The sequence below is a fragment of the Anastrepha obliqua genome, chromosome 1, assembly GCF_027943255.1.
Source record: "Anastrepha obliqua isolate idAnaObli1 chromosome 1, idAnaObli1_1.0, whole genome shotgun sequence".
In the NCBI taxonomy this organism is placed as follows: Eukaryota; Metazoa; Arthropoda; class Insecta; order Diptera; family Tephritidae; genus Anastrepha; species Anastrepha obliqua.
Window position 1 is genome coordinate 184,354,460 of NC_072892.1, and position 23,369 is coordinate 184,377,828.

A 23,369-nucleotide genomic window follows, 5' to 3' on the forward strand; every position below is an offset into this window, starting at 1 on the left:
TTATGAAAATGGCCGATCTTTAAGAAAAGCATATCGCAAAATTCGTAATTTTTGTACAGAAATAGTCGTCCGAATGAATCGACAATTCAGACGTTGGTGAAAAAATTTCAAGAAATTGGTTCTGTCGAGGATTGAAAAAGGACCGGCAGACTAAAAATTGGAAGTTCTGTTGAGAATATTGCTGCCGTAGCGGAGAGTGTTGCTGAACAACCTTCAACATCGATATCTCGATGCTCTCAACAATTAAAATTAAATGATGTAAGTTTTCATATATTCAATTGTTCAGAGCCGTATTTTAAATAAAAATAGTGGGACCTGAAAGAATCTAAATTTTTTCATGTTCTATTTTAAAACAACAACTAGGCACATCTTTTGAAACACCCTATGTTGCTATGTATATACAAACGAAACCCGGTTTTCGATTTTTATATGCAAATCTTTTTTCTTGTGGGAAGACTCAATATTTTAATTTCTTCCAATATTCTTTACAAAACAGATGAGTGCGGAAAAGTATATACAATGCGTATCTAAACACACTTGTGTTCACATACATAAGTAAGCCCTTTAACTTTTTACGTATTCCAAATATTTTTTATGATAAATTTGTTCGTTAATCTTATGTATAAAAATTAATGTTTGCTTGTTTGTACGTATTTTAAAAATCGGATTGTAATGCAACTTCGTCAACTTATTGCTTGCAATCGATGGAAGGATATATGTAAGCAGAGTAAAATGAATTAAATAAGGGTCGTGGCATATGCCACACAAACCAATTTTGAATATTACATATTTACTGAAATTTGGTACAAGGCCATAAAATATTGGTAATTCATTAATTGATAAAGGAGGCGTGGCAATCCCCATGTATACCAATTCCTTATTATTGTATAGTAGTAGAGTTTTATGGTTTCGCAGAGATGCATAAAATACCAATGCAATATTAACGCGAAAAATTATTGATATTGGTAAATGGGGCGTGGCAACTCATCGTGGGATAGCTCATCGGCCTTGCAAATCCCTTTATTTCCAAATATTTAACAAAGTTCAAAAATTAACATCAAAACTTTAAACTTGTTAATCACAATCTTTAGGGTGCTCATCTTATAGTCCATTCTATTTCAGTTTAAAGAAGTGTAAAGTTGAAGCCGCGCAATAATCGCGTTGATTTTTGATAATTTTTTGAGCACTCGTTGTTGAGCATTTCTTCCAAGCAAACGACTTCCGAATGTGCGTTTTATATTGACGAAAATTCTCAATTATATGGATTATATTTAAAAAAAAAAGTAGCGATAGCAAAATATTGCGTGCACTGTAAAACGCTGAAGTGACTTAATTATGTGAGCATAAGTGTATATGTATCTTTGTTGAAATAAAGTTAGAAATTAGTATTTAAGTACACAATGGCCGCACATGTAACTTGCAAAAACAATGTGTGCTAATCTTTGTCGGTAAAGATTTTAATCTTTTGCATAAAACTTCTAATTACATGATACAATACAAATCTGCAAAATTTACCTACAACTCATTTTATTGTGCTCAATGTTACATGTATACCAGTATGTATGTAGATAATATAGTACTATGTATGTATGTAAATACTTACGGCATGAATAATCTCGCACTAAAACGGTTTTAGACTTTACTTGTACGCCAATGATAGCTTCAATTGGCACCTCGGTGCGTGGTATAGAGACCGAATGTGGAGGTAAATAGATGGGTTGGAGCACACCAAAACTACATTCGGTCGGCAGGTACATGCGACATCCTCCATGCGTTGTCATGCCACACCATTCGCAGCGATAGCCTTTATAATATGTATGTACACAGTTATTTATTATAGTTTTCATTCAATTATTTAGCTTTATACATAAATGAATTCACCAAACACTATATTGTAGATTTATCTTTACCTGTCAGGCATTCCGATGACCAGCACGTTTTCTTGCAGTAGGCGCATTTAGACGTCGGTGGTAGATTGCCCTCTCGCCAATGATGCTTTTTAGGTGTACCAAGTAGAAAAATTTAATTAAAAAATTAATTAAGTATGGAGGCCACATTTTCGGCTATATCGGAGGCTAAATATCCTTAATTAAATCCCATTAAAACCCTTTCGATTACGATGGTCGCTCCCGGCAGGCAATAGCAAACCTTCGAATGAATTTCTATTATGAAAAAGTTTTTCATAAAAAACTTTCTGCCGTTCGGAGTCGGCATAAAACTATAGGTTCCTCCACTTATGGAACAACATCAGGACGCACACCACAAATTGGTGGAGGAACGCGGCCAAACATCCAACACCTAAATCTCTTTCTCAATAGTTACAAATATTTTATTGAGAACGCGATAGATATGGTAGGCTATTTTTTCATATTTTTCTAAAGTGAAAATATCGTGCGAAAACGCACATTTTTCGCTTTCAGAATGAAAAGGAGTTGAACTTCGAGATTACGAGTAATATTGTTTTTGTATTGTTAATATTGACAACAGAGAAGGTATGGATTTCGATCCAACGATGCTCGCCATGCCTCGTGATTCCATACCATCAACTTGAAAAGAGATACTGTGTGGTGCTGCCAGAGGCTCAATTGTGGTCACACTTTGAAAATGAGCCCGGCGAACATTGTTTTCGCATTTTCCCTTCTGCAGCCATCAAAAGCACGGTTAGCAAACGGGTTACTTTAACAGATGGACAAAAGTGATGTTACCTGTTATGTCCGACCGACTGTTGCAGTTCCTCATGTCATTAAGCAGAAGGGACTGTAGGCAGCTGGTTGGACTGATGACGGGCCACTTTCTATGGGCGAAGCACATGGAAAAGGTAGGTATCTCAGACAGTGCACTCTGCCCAGCGTGTGAGCATGTGGAGAGGCGGATGAGACGGCGTCTGCCCGGCCTTCGCTCGAATAAGGCCTAAGGCCTTTGGCATTGATGTGGCGTTTGATGAAGCGACCTCCTTGGCTCTTTGGCACTACAAGATCTACTCAGATTTCTTCAGAGCTCAGGTAGATTTAAAGAAAATTAAAAAGGGAACCCGAGTGCAGTACAATGGATTATGTTGTCTGAGACTATTCACATTTAAAAAAGATGGAACTGTTCAATTATTTTGGATGAATACAGTCAAGCTTTCACAACTCGATCTAAATCGAGTGGCAATAGAGTTTTGAGAATAACTCAATTTTAGTCTCATAACTTGAATTTCTCTAACTCGAATAAGAATTTTGCTTTTCTAAGTCGAATTATTTAGGGGAAATTCCAAATTATATACGAGTAGTTGTTTTATTTTTTTTCAGTGAGGCTCTTATTTGGAGAAGTGCTTATGTAAGCGAATGCTGTTTTTCTTTTTACGGACCTCCTTTTTGTAATGTTTACAAAACTGAGCAGATTCGTATTTGAGCAGACTGGAATATGGGGGAAATTAGTCACCAACCTTCCAATGATGATGTGAGAGATTGCTTCAGAAGTTTGAATTTATATTTGAAAACGAAAGACACTATCTCTGTTGAACAAATTATACTCTCTTTTTACAGAAAATTGCAAAGTGAAAGCAGGTTTTCAGTCGCTAATTTTCAGTCATTTTAATTCATTGTAACTTTTAAAAATTTATATAGAACTTGAATAAATGTGTTGAAATAAGATGTGTATTACATAATTGAAGTTGCTTAAAAAATAATATTCCAGTTATAGAAGTTTGACGGTACAAGTATATTAAAAAATATTAATTATTAATGAGAACTATGATTTTTTTTGTTGGTCCGATCCCGACTATTCCATCGACTCAAGGAGATTTTGAATAGTTTTGTTCATACAAGCGGACAGAAAGATGGAATGACCCCACATAAAGTTAGTTCATTACTCAATGTAGGATTGGGTCCGATTCGAAGTTACAAACACCGAGCAGTTTTTTTCGTACACATTTTATAATGTTAACGTACTTGTGGGTAAAAAGTAAGGTGAATTTGGTTGTAAAATGAAAAATCTTTATTTATTCTTGTAAATCAATTTCATCCCCTTCAAAATAATCCCCTCTCGATGAAATGCACTTATGCCAACGATTTTTCCAATCCCCGAAACATGCCAAATAGTCCATTTCCGGTATAGCCATCAGCACCTTCTTCGCTTGATTGGTCGGTTGTTTCAGGGTCGTAAACATAAATCCAAGTCTCATCTCCCGTAATGATGCATTTGAGCTTGTCCTGGTGGTCTGAGAGCATTGTTTCACACACATCAACGCGACGACTTTTTTCCAAGAAATTGAGAGTTTTCGGTACCAAACGAGATTTGCCTTTCGTAGGCCCAAGTGTCTGTCAAAATGGTTTTCACAGATCCTTCTGATATTCCGATCATATCAGTAAGGTCTTTAATAGTCAACCGACGATTTTTGAGCACTAACTCCTTCACTTTATTGACGTGTTGGTCATCTGTTGACGTCGATGGTCGTCCGGAGCGCTCCAAGTCATCAACACGTTCTCGACCCTCTTTGAAGTCGTTGTACCACTTATAAACATTTTTCTGCGACATGGTCGAATCACCAAATGCCTTCTGCAACATGCTAAACGTTTCCGCAGTCGAAATTTCATTCCCCAAACAAAATTTGATGGCACTTCTCTGCTCAATCAAATCAGACATTGTAAAAATCGAAAAATGCGCTCTTGGTCGTTTGGTAAACACAAGCGTAAATATATTACTGATAATGACATTCACATGAAAGTTGGCCCAGATGTTATTAACAGTGCTGCCAACTCATGAAAAAAATATATTAACTAGAGCGAAATTTTAATCCCGCGAACTTTGACAAATAAATTCACCTTACTTTTTGCCCACAGTATAACCTAAAATCAACACTTACCTGATGTTTCACGCTCTGTAGTTCTTTGCCGGGTACATACGTCGCATTCTCCGTGCAATCAGGCACAGCAAAATCTTGGCACTCAAGATGAGCGAAATATTCGCAAACTGCGGAGAGAGTTTGAAAAAACAAACCAGTGTTAGTGTGAAATAATACTTGGACCTTGAAAATTGAGCTATGGAAGTCTGACTTAAATTATGTAGCATCTTTTGATATCATATTTAATTTAAAATGAGTTTTTTTTTTAAATCATACAAAACATACTTAAACAGTGCACCGCGGGACTGTCATCCAATCGTCTACGGCAAACAGTGCAGAATTTCTTTTTATGATGAGTTGGTTCAGACCAGCAGTGAGCAACAGGGTTCTGCAAATAAAAATATCGAAAATGTTTTTATAAAAAGTATTTAAATAATGAAGAATGAAAATGTAAAGCAAGAAGTTATTTCCAATAAAACTAGCGATTAACATAATATATCCGGTAAGAGTTCGTAAGACGTCTCTATTCGAGTTTAGGAGCCTATCTGATGCTCTTTTGGAGGAAGGAATAAACTGTTTAGACTGCCTTTTGTCTCCTGGTCAGCCTGAACTCTCCTTCCAGTGTCGTGTGAATTACTTGTCCTCCCAGTATTTGAGAAATTCCTTTATGTGAGCTTTGGTGAGCCAACAAAAGGGTTCTTGAAGTAGCGCCTAATTTTGTTATGCAGTTCTGGTACCCAGCCCAACAAAACGAGGGGTTGTTGATGCTAATGATGCATTCCTCAACGAATTTGGGTATTATTATGTGAGACTGTAGTGCATATAAGGCTGCCTGACTATCTGGCAAAATCTGGCCTCTTCGAAGAGATTTCTGTCACAAATTTTGATGCTAGGTAGTGGTCTATTAAAGTTCGGCCCGAAGAGACCCGTACCAGTCCTACCATCCGCAAGTTTTCCCCCCTCTGTTTACCAGATTTCCGAGTCAGATGCAATATATGGGCTACCTATCTCCCAAAGTCCCTAATCTAAATAATTATCTTCAAACTCCCATAGAACTTTAGGAAATTAGTTATTGCATCGCGAAATTGCACTACTGCATTGTTTGTGATTTTAATTGCAGTTTCCATATGTCCTGTCAAGTTTTCAATCCTAAGCTAGCCTTCTTCCTACATAGTTAAACATTCTATGTAAGCTCACATGCTTTCTAATAAAATTTGTTTAGTCAAACAGGCCCCTGTTTTGCATTCCGATTCGTGTTGAAAAGCAAAACTATACGATGTAGTTGCTTTTTGCTCAATTCCGAGTAAAATATAATCAACTACTGTTGTCACAATTTCACTGCAATCGAAATAACTAGCACTATTCACTTCGAATTCGAGAATATTTAGAAAATAGCTTTTTTTAATTTACTTCCATTCACAAGCAAATCGACTACTTACCTTTATTATACAGGGAGCAATACCAGAGCATGGCGTAACTACATTTGAGACACAGCGATCGTGTATGACGAAATTGCACACTGCAAAAAATAATAAAATTATTGACTTTTTTAAATTTAATTATTATTTCATTTTAATGATTTATTTTTGTTCGAATGCATACAGTATGACGGAGTTCGTAAATCTCCAGGCGCACTAAACTACGAATATTCGGCTCATGCGTGAAGTCCGTATTGTTGTACGGAAGCCAAACATGGCCATCACCATCACACAGAGGCTACCATCCTTCATCAACAAATGCCTCCGCATCATCTGCACAATATTCTGGCCAAACACCATCAGTAACGACGCACTGCGGAGGTTAACTAATGAGGAACCCATCTTTAGGCAAATCAAACGCAGAAAGTGGCGATGGATAGATCCCACATTGAGAAAACCACCAGATAGCATCACGAGAATGGCACTGGGCTGGAACCCGCAAGAGAGCAGAGGTCGCGGTAGACCAAAAAACACTTGGAGAAGGTCGATGCTGCGCGAGCTAGCAGATCCTGACATCTCATGGGAGAAAACAACAGCACAGAACCGTGTACGATGGAAGAGTGTTGTCGAGGCCCTATGCTCCCGAGAGGAGTGAAAAAGGAAATAAAAATATAAAACGGCTCTCTATAATTCCTCTGATTTCGATCACCGGATTGCTAAATAAAACTCATAAACTAATGGCAACACAACTTTCTTACTTTAATTAATTTCAATCACTTCACTTTACTTACAACTTAAGACTTTGATTACTTGTGCGCATGCACATCTGCTTTTATACATACACGAGCTTAATAACTATCGGAATTTCAAAATGTGGCACCTCGTGTCTTCTGGCAATTTTTGCCTTGGTAACTACTGTCTGGCAACGTATGGATCAATAAATATTTACATCAGATAAATAAATATTTATAGAAATACTTTTTCAAGTACATATTTCGTTCTTTTGTTAGCTTCATCATTTGTACCACGTTTTCTTTCTTTTTTTAAATATAAAAAAACTGTTTCGACTCGTCGCTTGTTTTCAGGAAATTTTTCTAGAATTCTTTTTTTTTTTCTTCAACGGCTCCCCATTCAACGGTTCTCCGATATGATACTTCCTAAATATGTTTTTAGTCGATACAGTAATGAAATGAATGAATGAATCTTTCGTTCTCGCAAGTTTTAATCGGAAGAGTTGCTATAATAGTTAGTAAATTGTATATAATCGGCAGCGTATCTTTTCGGTACAGTTCAATGGCTTTGAAAACTGTTTTTAGCCTTTCCATGGGTTTCATATTGCAAATTATGAACTAAGAACTTAAGAACTATTTCCATTTGAGCTTCCCAAAATGTCTTATGTTTAGTTGAATAAATATTCCATATTCTTCTTGATTGAAGTGATAACCGCTTAAGCGAGTTTGGGTGAGAAACATCAAGTGAAGCCAAGTCCTTCTCCACCTCATCTCTCCAACGCAGAGGAGGCATTCCTCTTCCTCTGCGACCACCACTTGGTACCGCATCGAATACTTTCAGACCGACATAACCCAGCCAACGAGCCACTGGATCTTTATTCGCTGTGATATGTCTATGTCGTCGTAAAGCTCATACAGATCAAAAGTCTCCAAAAGTCTTCCGCAGATTCTTTATCTCAAACACTCCAAGGGACGCTGCATCGGATACTGTCTTCGCCCAAGCTTCTGCGCCATACGTTAGGACGGGCATGATGAGACCCTTATAGTGTTAGTTTGTCGTGAGAGGATTTTGCTACTCGATTGCCTACTTAGTCCAAAGTAGCACTTGTTGGCAAGAGAGATTCTACGTTGGATTTCCAGTCTGGCATTATTATCGGTGTTAATGCTGGTTCCTAAATTAATGAAGTCTCTTACAATCTCGAAATCATAACTGTCAACAGAGACGTGGGTGCCAATACCCGAGTGCCCCGACTGTTTTTTTGATGACAAGATGTACGTTGTTTTAGCCCTGTTCACAACCAGCGAATGGGTCGCTTTGCTTTATCCAGTTTGGAAAATACAGAAGTAACAGCATCAATACATCGCAAATATTCGAAAGCCAGACACTGGAGCTGTTCGCCTCGATAGTTAGGTATGAACAGATTTATTATTAATTTTGGACTTGCAACACTTTTATAATTCTATAATTAAAAATCTCTCGATTTCTATAATAAATCATTAGTTATACATGAAATATCATTTATTTTAAGTTTCTCTTCGTTACAAAAAAAAATTCAATAATAATATATATTAATAAAAAATAATACGGGTTTTTCTCAACTATAAACATATTTAATGATAGGCATAATAATAATATGTATACGTTATTTTATTTTAAGGGAATTGGGTTTCCCGACATCTAGTTAGCTCTGTCAAAAACTAAAGTGTTAAGCTGCAAATATTTTGACCTCACTTTAGATTTCTTTTGTATTGCAATCGGCCCCAGAATGTGACCATAAAGCCTTTATAGTCAGTCGGCTTATTTTTAAATAGTAACTGTGAATTGTGAGTCTTTCATAAATGAAATGCATACTAAATTAGAGGGAAGGTACTTATGAACGAATTACAACATTTTGATATTGACAGTAATTCACAACTGAGATAAAGTAACAACGGCAAGAATAATTGGTTCTTTTAAAACAGCAGCAGTCCGCTCTTTGTAAATCAATGTCTATGGCCATGGTCCGTTTTGTTACTCGCAGTCGCAGTAGCCGGCAACAAAACTTGCCCTTCGCCTGCACTTAAGATCTTAGTCATACAACAAAAGGGGAGCAGTGGTTGAATATTTGTACATAGGTAAGTGCACGAATGAATGTATACATGAACATATGTAAACGGTGGGCCATCGGCCAATTTCTTTTTCAATCACGTTATTTTTACTTGCGCTAAAAAACAATTTTTTTTAGATCGCAGAAGGATAATCGATTTTGCATCACACTTTGGGAAGGTTTAAACTCGAGCAAAGCAAGAACTTTATTTGGTAGCCTGACACTGTCACGTAAAAACTTGACTTAGGATTTCAAAGTTAAGTTAAGTTTTGGCTACCGATAGCTTTAAATTTGGTCAACATTTAAGCATGGAGATGTCAGTTGTCCTTCACGGAGCTGCAATTAAATACCGTTGCTCTTTTTACGGGTACTGTTATATGGCTGTTATACCGACAATTCAGAAATGCTTCAGGCATATGATATTGTTCGCGCTACTGCTGAAATAGTACCTACATTCAGTTGAGAGGATATTCTGCAGGGGCAGCCGAAGCAGCCATTCTAATGAAGTTATATTCAAAGATTTATTCTTCAATAAAGTAAAAACCGTTGAAAAATAACGAACAAATAGCGCACCCTATATACACATATAGCCCGTAGATATATATGTATGTATGTGTTCAAGTGCCACGGTTGTGACGTTCACCGCCGAAATGCTTCTATGCATATGCGTAAAATGTAAGAGGCAACAGAAGCGAACCAGCACAAAAGCCTCAGCTATGAATGAGTTCATTCGTGACGTAAGCGAACGAATAGCGCCAGGTCAGCGGCCTACTTTTCTCTTAACCCTCCGTTTGCCAGATAAGTCCGGCCAGGCTATTTGTGATTTTATTTGAAAATAAAAAATATTTCTAATTGATATATTTTCATGGAATACCTTCCTGTCGGGGTTGATATGGCATTGCAGATAAGTGCGAAAATAGGATTTTATGTTGGATGGCTATTATTGTAGATTTAGGAATGTACTACATATTTATGTATATGTAAGATCATAACAGTATTTATTAAGCACAATTTTTTTTAAATCTTTATACATTTTTCAGAGTAGTATGTAGTCAAATTGGTCCAATATTTCGCTATTACAGAAGAAGTAATAGAGATATGTAGAGGGTTCTAATTGGTTCAGAAAGCTATTTAGAATTAAAAATGATATTTTTGTTTTACATTTTATGCACTGTTTTATGTTTGCATATGTAAATTAGAAGTTTTTCTTTGTAGTGCTAGTTTTTTGCGCAGAACTAGGGGTTGTACTCGGGTCATTCAATCGCTTTGTCGAAAATTCCAATGGCTTCGGTTGCCGTAATTATAGAGTTTTAGATGCTTAATATCAACAACAAGGTAATTAGCATCATACTCCAGATATATTCCGGTCCAGATTTTCACTAACCAGCATTAAAGTTTACCATAACTTTATCTTAAACTAAAACAATGGCATATGCAATTAAACGGGCCATGCATGCTTGCTTAACCTAAAAGGAAAATGCAGCTGCAATTTATGTTTGGAATTCTTCCAACTTGGGCCGACGTTGTGAAATTACTTCTTGCTGCAAAACATTGAGGGGCATCATCGTCGGCACTCATATACCTTTCTACTGGATCTTCCTAATTTAGTAAAGTATTCTACTTTGAACGCTTCATCTTGATCAGAAGAAAGCTTTGGACGGCAAATTTAATAACCTTTGCTACGCTTTGAAGCCATGCAGCACCACAGCTTATTAATATCCGATTACAATATAAGTACATCGTCTGTACACAGCAAATATTTTCAAATCATCATCAAATCACCCATATAAAGCATATAAACAGGTATTAATATCATTAATAAATAAAACGAAGAGTAGAGGTCAAAAATACTCCCATGTAACACACCCAAAGATGAAGATGCAATGAAAGGCTCCGAGCATTCACCCTGAATCGTTACAACACATCGGCTATGGGGTAAATAATATTTCAATCATTGCAAGAAAGCAGAATGAAAACCAAACGAGGCTAATTAATCTAATTGAATTGTGCTAGAAACTCTCTCAAATACTTTAGGAAAGTTCGCGTAAGGACAGTCGACTTGAAATTCTTCAGCAAAGTTGAAAAAAAATATTCACCAAAGGCAGCTAGGTTGGAAACTGATGTCGCCTTTAGTTGCAAAGTTCATATTTTCTTTCATAATTCCTTGGAAAGTTTGTACTATATATAGTAGAAAGTTCGCGATCCGCTAATAATTGCACACATCGCTCTTTTTGCCACTTTTGAAAATTGGAGTAATAGTGGTGATTTTCCAACCATCGGTAGAAACTCCAGAAGATAAAGATTATCAGTTATCCCCTTATATGTATTCGTATTTAATTGAGAAGAAAACAAGCCAGTCTGCAGATAATATAAAACTTTACAAAACGAATACCATTATTAGATATAAATATTCGCTGAAAGTTTTTACGCCATACCCAGTGTTTGCCCCTCTTTCACAGGGTAGTAGATAGTACTAAAGGTAAAAATCTGGTTTGTTACTATATATTAAATTTACACACATGATCTACTCACCACTTAATTAAGTAATTATTTTTAATTTTTACATTAATAAAATTTTAATTTTCATTAATTATTACTACATACCTTCGCATATGTACCCGATCTGAATAATGCCCCAAATTAAATCCGAACAATGATGGCAATATGTAGGCTTTCCAAATGTCTTCTTTACGAATGTATGTCCTCCATCCGCCATTTTGCGCGTTCTATATGGATACTCTCGAACTTTGGATGTATCGCTAGATCGCACGTTGTCGGTACTAACACAACAAAATAACGACGACAGCGGCCATCCACAATCAATAATTTAGAAGTTTCTTGTAATGTCTACTTTACTTTCCCGTCAGTTAGTTATTTATTTGAATAGGTAACTTTACTCCTGTTAATTCCTCCCACGTGTATTTACGGCCTTATGTTTCACTTGAATATTTTCTGTAGCATACGTGAGCACTCAACTCCGCAAAATCAAATCGGACAATTTGTATGGATTTTCGTGAAAGCTTTTACTTATACCGCTGTGGCTGCTAGTGCTGATCCCGTTGTTGTTCCTATCTCCAGCGAACAACAACTGTAGAAATGGGAAATCGCAGATCGTCTTACTTCTTTCGCGAGCTGCGGATGTCGATGTGGCAATGGCACCTGTGACTGTTGGAAGTTCTCTGCTACTTTCTCTATCTTCTGCATAAGCTGTAAAAAGTGTTTCTGAATAAATAATGCTGACTTCCCGATGGCCTGGTCCGTTTTTGAGCGTTGTTTTATTAATATTTTTTTGCTGTGCGTTTTCTCTTCTAGCTTTTGTGTTAGCACCTGCTGTTTTGTTGCCCTTTTCTGCTGGGTTAGCTTTTTGTGTTGTTGTTTTTGATCTCGATAGTAATGATGACAAAATGGCGACGACGAAGACAGAAATGACAGCGACGGCGGCATTTTCATCCATTTGTATGCTTCATCCAGACATTTGGGCTGGAACCTGGAACCAAAAAAGAACCCAGTGACTTTTTATAGCGCCCGCAAATGCTGCTTCAACTGCTCCCATCAAATTCAATTGATCTGCGCCTTACACTGCACTTTTGTCCCTTTCTACCGTTATATATGTATTACTCTTGTTCACCTACTGGTAGATTCATAAGTGATTTTGGGGGTTTCTCTGTGAAAAAATAAATTTAAATTTTAGTAATGAATTTTAAATTGAAATCAATATAAGTTTATAATTATGTTAAAACAATTTAAAACATTTCTTGTTATATCCCAATTTCTGTTACCAACTATATTCAAAATTATATTAGATGGGACTCAACAACATCAAACTGAGTACTTTTGCTTTAGAATTGTGTAGATTAAATTGCAAATATTTTTAAAGTAAACAAATGCCTTCAACTACAGTACACATTTAACAAGAAAAATAGACGGATTGTCAAAGCCTAATTCAAACAAGGTATATGTACATATATGTACATACATACATACATATACATGTACATACATATATATTATATGAAGCCTGATCTATACAAGGTGTATTGTATCATCTGCTGATTGGTGTCTGATTTTCAAAGTGAGACTATTTGTGTTTTCTTTAACTCTTTTCTTAACACTTCCCCACGAAAACATATAACGATGATTAGTTTTACTGGATGACCTAGTATATATATATATATATATATATATATAATTGGCGCGTACACCCTTTTTGGGTGTTTGGCCGAGCTCCTTCTCCTATTTGTGGTGTGCGTCTTGATGTTGTTCCACAAATGGAGGGACCTACAGTTTTAAGCCGACTCCGAACGGCAGATATTTTTATGAGGAGCTTTTTCATGGCAGAAATACACTCGGAGGTTTGCCATTGCCTGCCGAGGGGCGACCGCTATTAGAAAAATGTTTTTCTTAATTTTGGTGTTTCACCGAGATTTGTACCGACGTTCTCTCTGTGAATTGCGAATGGTAGTCACGCACCAACCCATTCGGCTACGGCGGACCTAGTAAAAGAGTTATTTTTGCACAATATATCCTTTATTTCAGACTATCAAAAAACAAAAACGCAAAATAAATAACAATTTAATATCTAAAACTATAACGAGTTCAAAAAATCGGAATTTATCATATCTTGAACTGAACACTGAAATAGCGCACTTTTCTCTATCTGCAAGAAAAACAGAAATTAGTTATTTAAAATTAGTAAAATTTGCTTATTAATTACTTACTTGTTGACCATCCATTTTTTAAAACTGCTTCACATCTGCGAGGTATACTTTCTATTAACTTGTGGTATCTCTTCAAAGGAATAGATTTCCACGCTTTTTGTACTCCTTGTCATAGCTTATTGGCATTTTTAAATTTGTTTGCCAAACCTTAACCTTAATATCGTTCCAGAGATATTCAATGGGGCTAAGTTCGGGGCTATGTGCTGGCCATTCCAGAGCTGCAGTTTCTTCTTTGCAAAACCAATTTTTAACCACTGTATGTTTGGGGTCGTTAGCATGTATGAATAACCAGTTTAGTGACATGGGCTCAAAGTAATATGGCTCTATCGTATTTTTGAGAATTTACGGTGTTTGTTGTGTATCGGGGATTGAACTCTTGGGGTTTTTCACAATGAACAAAAGTCTTCCCATCAGGGCCAATCATATAAATTTTGGTTTTGTCGATAAAAAGTATTATTTTCCAGAAATGCACGTCTTTTCTTCTATGGATATTTGCGAAAGACAAACGTGCCTTGATTTTTTTTCGACAGTAGTATTTTTTTTCTGGTGACACGGTCATACAGTTTATTTTCATAAAGGCGTCTTCGCCCAAGTCTGCTTAAGATATTCAGGCTAGATTCCTCATTGATTTCCAGCGTTATCGCTCGAGATGACTCAAAACGTTATGCTTACATTTCTTAACGATGGGCTTGCACAGCTGAATTGTAGTATTCGCGCAGGTGTCTTTCGAACTTTCTTTCTTTTAAGCATATTTTTGTCTGTACTAATACGGCCGCCGTAGCCGAATGGGTTGGTGCGTGACTACCATTCGGAATTCACAGAGAGAACGTAGGTTCGAAGGTGTTCGAGGTGAAACACCAAAATTAAAAGAAAAAGAAAAACATTTTTCTAATAGCGGTCGCCCCTCGGCAGGCAATGGCAAACCTCCGAGTGTATTTCTGCCATGAAAAAGCTCCTCATAAAAATATCTGCCGTTCGGAGTCGGCTTAAAACTATAGGTCCCACCATTTGTGGACCAACATCAAGACGCACACCACAAATAGGAGAAGGAGCTCGGCCAAACACCCAAAAAAGGGTGTACGCGCCAATTATATATATACATACATATATATTATACATTTGATGACATTTTCCCACTTTCGTGTTTTATAATGCCTTTAAAGGAAACAATTATATTTTGCTGAAAAAAAATTGCTTTAATTATATTAACTAATGACTAAAATATAACTGCGCTATTTTGTTGTCAAACGAATGTAAATGAATGAAAAATTAACAGGACTTATTGCCCGTTATTAGAGAGAATTGACTCAGAGCCTAAAATTGGCATAAAACTATGCACGAATATCAGTTAGTCTTCTAAGAAATAACAATTCGGTCAGAGGGCACTATAAGTCCGTAATTTCTCTGGCCATAACTGTATGTAAATACACACGTAATATGTTCTTATATACATACATATGTAAGTTGGAAATGTTACAGTGCCGACTTGTTTTTCTATCGCTCCACTCTCTTACGATTTGGAAAGAACGCAAGTGACTTCATTTAGTGATAGGGCGTTTTCCAAACGATACATAGCATCAGTAAAATATTGATACTTTAATACTGATGCTTTGCAACCCTGGGGGCGTTAAATACAAATATCTTATAACGATGAAAACAGTTTCATTAAAAATTACTTTTATTCGTTCTCCGTAATGTTTTCCTTTGTACATGTACAAATATTGAATCAGATTTTTAGTGATGCTTTAGTTGCCTTTCATTGCATATCAAGGGTTTCAGGGTTGCGTTTAGGAACATGTTACTTTGTTTGAACACAAAGCAACAGGTGTTTGGAAAACGCCCGTACTTGTATGATGCATAATCCGTACACTGATACAGTGACTCTAATACATAACCCAATTGAACAAGCTCCAGTATCCTCAGGAGAAGGAAACAAGTAATTTCTGTGTCCGACGTCGCGCCAAGTTTGTTGTTTTGAAATGTTACAAAGAAAGAAAACAAAAACAGTACTGTGATTGAGTGGGATTAGTAATGGTAAAATATATTGTACATATAAGAAAAATTGGTTGAAATAAGGTTGATCAAACAGTGTTTGTAAAATATGATTTTCATGATAGGTGATTTACAATCGGGGAGTAACAGAGCGGTTTAACATTTCAATGCAAAAATGTAAAAGAATGAAATGTAAACAAAACGAAGAATTTCAAAGTCCCTACGTCACCAGTTTTTATCTTAAATACGATTACAAATAACGATTGGCCGATTACGTGATTTTTAGTAATTGGTACAAAACTCTAACACTTGTAATTAAATTAAGAAGTTCTTAAACATTAATTACAATAAGTATGTCTCGTGTACGCGATGTACAGAATGCAGAGGTATGGCCATCAGACCGTTAACCAGCTCTCAGCAATTTTGAAGGAATTAACTGATTTGTTTATGTCATGGGAGTTGTGACGGCGTTGTATTTACGAAAAAACTGAGATTGTGTTGGTGACATATGAAAAAATCAACACAGCCTTCGCTCACGTTATGTAATTGCCGTCTGAACAACGAATGATTGGATGAGTCTGTGAATTGGCAGCCGAAGTTACTCTCTCAATTTGTCTTCAGATGGGCAAAAGTGCTAATGTATCATCCTTGCTTTGTAAATCGTACTCAACTGGAAGTGCTGTGCGCAAAGAGTTTTATCAATTGTACTGAGTTAATATTCAGCCAGCTGATCTTCATTTTCTAACTCCTCCGTCAAATAGTTCTTTTCAAAGAGCGTGCCCCTGAGCGCTATTCTTTTATTCGCTCACTTTTTCCTCATTGTTTAAAAGAAAACCACTACCGTTCACTCTCAAGAATGATAGGTTACAAGGTTTGGGCATCCGTAGGAAAATTGTGATAGTAACTTCGGCTGCCACGTCATGAGGGACTCGGGAGCAAAATTCTTCCAATCAGTCTTTGTTAAGACGACAACGTAGTGGCATGAGTGAGTTTCTTTCGTAAACAAAACGCTGTAATGACCCCGGTTAAGTCAGCCAATCAACTGATTTCTTCAAAATCGCTGAGAGCCAGTTAACGGTCTAATGTTGACCACACCTCTGCATTCTGTACATCGTGGTTCAATCTGGTGTCAACTTGATCTCTATTAACTCTTATGATAACAAAGTGATTGAACAATCTAAGCTGCAAGTTACATTGCATCGCTCGATGCAGGGCAAACTTAACAACATAGATGCTGATCATTCCTAATAACCGGAATAAAAAACCTCCGTAGTATTGTTGTAGCTTTAATAAAATTAAGCTAACTTAACATTTTAGTGTTAGCAAGCTTCACTCTGCGTTCTAGAGACGTTATTCGTTTTTCGGAGTTATATGTAGTTGACTCTCTTTTAAGCATTAATTTTATTCAGGTAAGTACTTTTATAACTCATTATTATAAGTAAAATATCAACTTCTCACTGCAAGAATGCCGTGACCTTGTCTCGATGTCTCGTACTGCAGTTGGAACTAATTTTAGTTTTTGCGATTTAAAAGCTACTAATAGTGAAAATTTTCAGCTCCATTGCGAGTCGTTATTTGCTGGGAGGCGAATGTTTTAATAATTTCAAGCGTATAATAAATGAAATTTGTTTAAACATTCTTTGGTATACCAAAGAGTTTAAGAATTTGAGAAATTTAAGCTCCCAAACTTCTCACTACATACAGAAAGATATTTATTAAGACTCGAGTGAATTTAAATCTCTAAGTAAAACACTTTGTAGAAATTATATTAGTGAACTGGACTCGGACATTAAATCCAATCCGATGGCTTTTTAGCACTATGCCAAATCAAGGGGATTGTGTCCTAATATTCCCTCGAATGGTTTCCTTAATCATACTAACGCTTACTTCTTCTTATAGACGGCAAATATCTTTGCAGATTTTTTAGCTCCACGAACAGGACTCCTATTCTGATAATTATAATACTTCGCATATCAGTTCCTACGCTTGATGATGTAGTAGATGGCATATCAAATCCTTATCACAAACTCATTTTGCTGGATTTTGCTCTTGCCTTTTAAAAAATTGTCATGTGTTTGCGTATCAACTTCTCCTAATTTGCAATAAATCTCTTGAAAGCGATTAATTTATTGACGCTTAAAAATTGACCTCTATAACACCTACTTTTAAATATAGAAAAAACAATTATGTATATTATATATATGTATATATATTATATTATATTTACGTATTAAAACAAAGAATATATATCACAACCAACATGGTCGGGCAGGTCGACTGTCAGTAGTTTCATTGCTTTTTTCGATTTTTCTGTGTTAACTTTTAATAAACGAGTTTAAGTTGATGCTATTTAAACTGACTTTTAAAAAGCTTTTAATAAGTCACTCATTCAATTTTAATTCCTAAACTAAAAAGTCTCGCTTTTCATTCTCTTTTCTTTCCATCCTTATTTTGAGCCCGTTTGGCCCAGCTCCTCCTATTTGTGGTGTGCGTCTTGATGTTGTCACTGTCTGCCGAGGGTCGACCGGTATTAGAAAGGTTTATATTAATTGGTGTTTCGTGTCTTGGGTTTCGACCCTGTGCACTTTGGAATGGTAGTCACGCACCAAACCATTCAGCTACAGCGGCCGCTTCTGTTTTCTAATCTTGGGAACAATCTTATTTTTCGTCTCGTAAATTAAGAGGTTTTCTTGATGACATTTCCTCAGTCTTTTGTTACATCTTCTGAAGTCCCCCAGAGAAGCATATTAAGCGCTATGCTCTTCGTTTTATTTATTGATGATATTTGCAATTACTCTAAATTTCTACCATAATGCATGCTACCATAACAAGACAGTCTGATGCGGAATTGCTTCAATCGGATATTAATATTGTTGATATAAAAGAATGCTTCCATATGTCTTACTCTAAGTCTCGTTCCTGTATTTCTAATTACCTCCTATTATATTGCTAACTTTCGTTTAAGAGCCCTAGAAGAAATGTCTGACCTGGATTTGGTTTCTGATTCGAAATTTCTGTTTTCAAGCCAGATATCACTGATTTTCACCATTTTGGCTTGGATTTCACTGATACGTACACCCTCAAATTACTTTATACTTCTTTTGTGCAATCGAAATTACAAAAATCCTATTTCAACTGGAGACCACACTATCTAATCATATCAAAAGACTTGCGAGAGCTGAAAACAATTTTGTACGCTTTGTTCTCCATTTTTTAAATTTTGCAGATTCCAATTCCACGCAATAGTTCTAGGCGTCTACTGAAAAGCTTACAATTGTTATATAGTAGGAGAACTATTATTTCTCACACATTCGTGTTTGATATCACAGAAGGTTAGGATAGGTTAGACTTGGTTAATCCTCTAGATCGCACATAGACTAGAAATTGATCCATAGTTATACCAAGTGTTAGTATGGAGAGTTTATCTTTTATTTTTTCTTTAATACACAGTTTGGATAATTTAAGTATGTTGGTAATTTTTTGATCTGCCACACTTTCTAATGTTGAAAATGATGTAGAACCTAAGCAGTTTATTTGTGTTCTATTAAGTGCAGGGCAGTGGCAGAGTAGGTGTTCCAGGGTTCCTCTGGCGTCGACTTCGTTACATATTGTGCATGTATCGTTCTGCACTAGCTTCAGTTTGGCCGCATACGATGGAGTTAGACAGTATCCCTACTACGTCTGTATCCCTATTACAAGTTTACACTCTTTCCTGCTTGCGTGGCATGATTTTCGTGATTCTGCATGAGCTGTCCCTTTCTCACCCAGAATTCGTTTCTCGAATCAATGCTGCATCTATATCTCGTCGTTGTTTGCAGAGAGGTAGTTCTATACTGGCCGTACTAGCTACTGGTAGATTATCATCTGCTTTGGCTAGCATATCCATTGCTCTCATTTCCTTCTGCAGGCTTGTTTCTTAGTTCCTAGCTCATCCATCTTGTTCCGGCACTGTCGTACGCAGTGTGAGTTTGTCATTACAGCTTCTATTGCCTTTATGGCTGCTTGGCTGTCAATGTAAAAGTTGATTTGAGAGTTCGGAGGAATGTTCTCTATGGCTAAGTCTGCGGCTTTCGTTGCCGCGTAGATCTCAGCTTGGAACACACTGTAGTAGTCCGGTAATTTGTATGACTGTTCGCATCCTAATTCCGGAGAGAATACTGCGGTTCCGACACCTTCTTCCATCTGTGTTTATGTTGAAAGTGTGGCGTGTTGAAAGTTGTCCCTTCCGCCAGTTGTCCCAGAACCAGTGTGAAATTAAAACACGAAATTCTTTTTGATCCATTGTTTTAAAAATAACAAAAGTAGCGTCACCCTTAGCACAATAACTCGCGAACTAATGAATAGAATATCTTGAAATTTCACCAGCTGTCTTTTTAAGGTTAGTAATAACTGAAAAAGAGGTGAATGCAATAAAACTAATGCCAACTATGTGTTCATTATTTCATCTATATAATGACAAATTCCAACTGCTGAAGCTGCCATACACAACCAAACCATCACTGACCCATCACCGTGCTAATCGTTTTTCTAAGGTTTCTCGCTTTACGCTCATGACTTGGCTTACCCCCATTTCTTTTCTTCTCCATCACATCGAAATAATCTACATTTACTCTGGTCAGTAAATAATACCTGAAAGATCTATTTTAGAGTCATAAAAGTGCTGTTAATACCAATATTTACCGTACTCCAAATAAGAAATGTTTATCCATATATATATTTTCGAGCAACTTCGAATCGATCAAGTTGGTTCTTGATCTTTTCTCGTTACGCGACCAAGAAAGTCATGATTATGCAATAATCTTCCTATAGTTTCGAGTTTAACCTGAGTACCAGAAGATTAGTTCACCATTTCAGCCAGTTTGGGTGCAGATTTGCGGATTTTGTTTTACTTCCCTTAAAATAAAGTTCCCATCCTTGATAGATAACTTCCTTGGCTTGGCAGTGCGCTTTTAATTCGAAGCCAATCCATTTTGTTTGTATCTTGTAATGACATCGTGAACTGTTGACTCGTTTTTATGGATGGATGATTAATTTTTCGTTCTTTCAACGTATATTGTTTCATATTTCGGGAAATTAAAAAAAAATACCCGAACTAACTTCACTGACTACTGTACAATATTGAAATGACAATTATTCTTGCAAGTGAAGGATATAACGGCATATTTATTCAGATACATTTTCTGAAAACACGACCCGACTTTGGATGAGACGTGAGAAAGAGACCATGCTTACATATTTGCTCCATGTGCTTATTTTTACGTAACTGTGAGTGTATTTTGGTTGTTTTTAGCAATAACTATTTGTGACAATAAAAAAATGCTTAGTTGAATATCCTTTTTCAAAACAAAAATATTTGAAGCAGAAATTTTGTTTAGTGCTTGACCGACTTTCAATGAGAGTGACTGTATATGTATGTGTTTTGTGGCACATCTAGGAGTAGTTAAATGCTCCAGCGAGTAGCTCACAAATTTGAGCATATTAATTAAAAGGCAATTGTTGAACAGGATATACGGAATCGAACGAATTGATGTGTTTCTCATTTGGAAGAGAAAATGGGACAATATATGCGTTTTAACGCTCTCCTTATATACATTCCTGTATATACGATAAAATATTCGTATTGCACATCAACGAGAGCAAAACATATATATGTATGTATGTGGATACGTAAATACAGGAATATATACATATATCCTAAGCAAGCATACTTAAATATTATTAGAGCCATTTGTAGACCTAAATATTGCATTATTCGCCGTAATAGTGCATCTTACCCAGTTTCAAAGGAATATGCTTTTTCCCCTGGAGATTGGAAGTGACTCACAGCCGCAGGCACTTAGACGCTCTGTGTATATGTATATGTATGTGCATATGTATATTTCGTTACACAGGCTCTAAAAAATAACGAAGAAGTTTTCTCTTGACAAAGAGAAAGATTCCCACAAAAAGTCTTAAATTTCAATGTAGTGAGACTTTGAGGATTTAGTGTTTTTCTTTACGAATTCTTTCTTTACAAACGAACTCCAAATCTCGAGATTCCCGGTCCATAAGTTTTTCGTCCCCACGTTGTATGCTTATATAAATGCATATTTATGTTCATACATATGTGTGTATATATGTAGATATGTGTAATGAATCCAATAAATTTGGATAGAGTAGTTCTGAGATAGTCACAACAATGGACAACGTTCACACTGGGCTAGTAGATTCTTCTTATTTTTCAGTTTTTTACTGATTGATGCGAACATATTCCCATACATATATTTGTATGTACACATGAAAATATGGAAGCACCCGTACGCATACATATAGATGTATATGTCTGCACACATATTTGCCTAGATATACATATGCGTGTATAACTGTTAGTGCTTCAACGGCCAATGTTCCTCAATTGTTTCCTTTATACCTACTGATGTTAGAATTCAATGAGATAAGTAGTTGAGTGATTGGCCAGGAACATAGGTGTGAAAAGTAGCTGTCCTACCATACATGAGCAAAGGATTCTTTAATAAGCTTCCACATATCCATATTTATTCAATAAATATATACAAATACTTAGCAATGTTAACAATAGAAACTCTTAAAATGAGTGCCGTTTGAAATACATATGCATATGTATGTATGTATGTATGTATGTATGTACACGATATGTACTCTAGCTCCCAACCTTAGCGATTCGCACTATTGCCCGCTTTTACTATAGTTGAATATGTGTGTGTGCATTGGTAAGCTTTTAACGGAACATAGCTCTATATTCATGTAATTTAAGTTGTATTTAAGTTTTTATTTGTGCTTGCTTTGTTTATTCGTTATTTATGTTCTTTTGTGGTATGTTCTTTCATATTTGTGAATTGTTGCTCGTTCGTTTGCCTACTCGCAACTCTGTTTGCTCGCTCTTTGGTATACACATTCGTTCAAAACATCGTTCATTTAATCTTTCAACTTATACCGTTATAATCGTTGCTCCTCTTTGCCCTTTTCAATACCACTTTATTTGTAGTCCTTGCTGCTTCTTTGCCTGTTCTTGTTGTTCCTGTTAGTCTTCGTTCAGTTTTCTGTTCACGTCCTCATCAATGATTTTGTCATGTTTAAGGTCGATTGGTCGACTTTGTCTTCCTGTGTATCCACATAGTCCCTTTTAGTTTTTTCGTTTTTTTTTTTTTTTGATACAAGTTTGCGATTATTTGTTTTCAAACATTGCATTAGTATTGAAATCCACTATTCTCATTCGTACCTCATTCCCATATTCAACCAATTTTTTCTGAAAATCTTTCAAACCATATTTGCCATATTCAACAATTTTTTTCTAAAAATCCTCAAAATGTATTTCAGACTAGCTTAATCCACTTGTGCGAATATTTTCACTTTGTTGAAATCTTTTTTATTTTCCTGTCCTTCCATTCTTCTTCGTGGTATTCGCATGTGAGCGTATGATGTTAATTTTCTGGATACCAGAGGATTCTTTCCTATACATGTACATATACATACATATGTATGTCCATATACAATATATAAATTTTGTGCGATCCTTCACACTAATTTTACCCATTTAATTTTTTACATAAATTCATTCACTTTTTGATTTCCTCTATGCT

The 23,369-nt window shown here is 36.1% G+C and overlaps 1 protein-coding gene across 5 annotated transcripts in view; it reads right to left on the minus strand.

Annotated features, from left to right (window-relative positions):
- Positions 1-23,369, minus strand: part of LOC129243884 (diacylglycerol kinase theta) — a 52,341-nt gene that overhangs the window by 28,065 nt on the left and 907 nt on the right. For all 5 annotated transcript variants that reach the window (XM_054881319.1, XM_054881338.1, XM_054881328.1 and 2 more), the window contains exons 2-7: positions 11,666-12,725; positions 6,265-6,344; positions 5,111-5,213; positions 4,847-4,953; positions 1,911-1,995; positions 1,604-1,804 (exon numbers count right to left, since the gene is read on the minus strand). In XM_054881319.1, coding sequence (XP_054737294.1) covers positions 1,604-1,804; positions 1,911-1,995; positions 4,847-4,953; positions 5,111-5,213; positions 6,265-6,344; positions 11,666-11,777 — 688 coding nt within the window. In that variant the 5' untranslated portion in view covers positions 11,778-12,725. The remainder of the gene's footprint in view (positions 1-1,603; positions 1,805-1,910; positions 1,996-4,846; positions 4,954-5,110; positions 5,214-6,264; positions 6,345-11,665; positions 12,726-23,369) is intronic.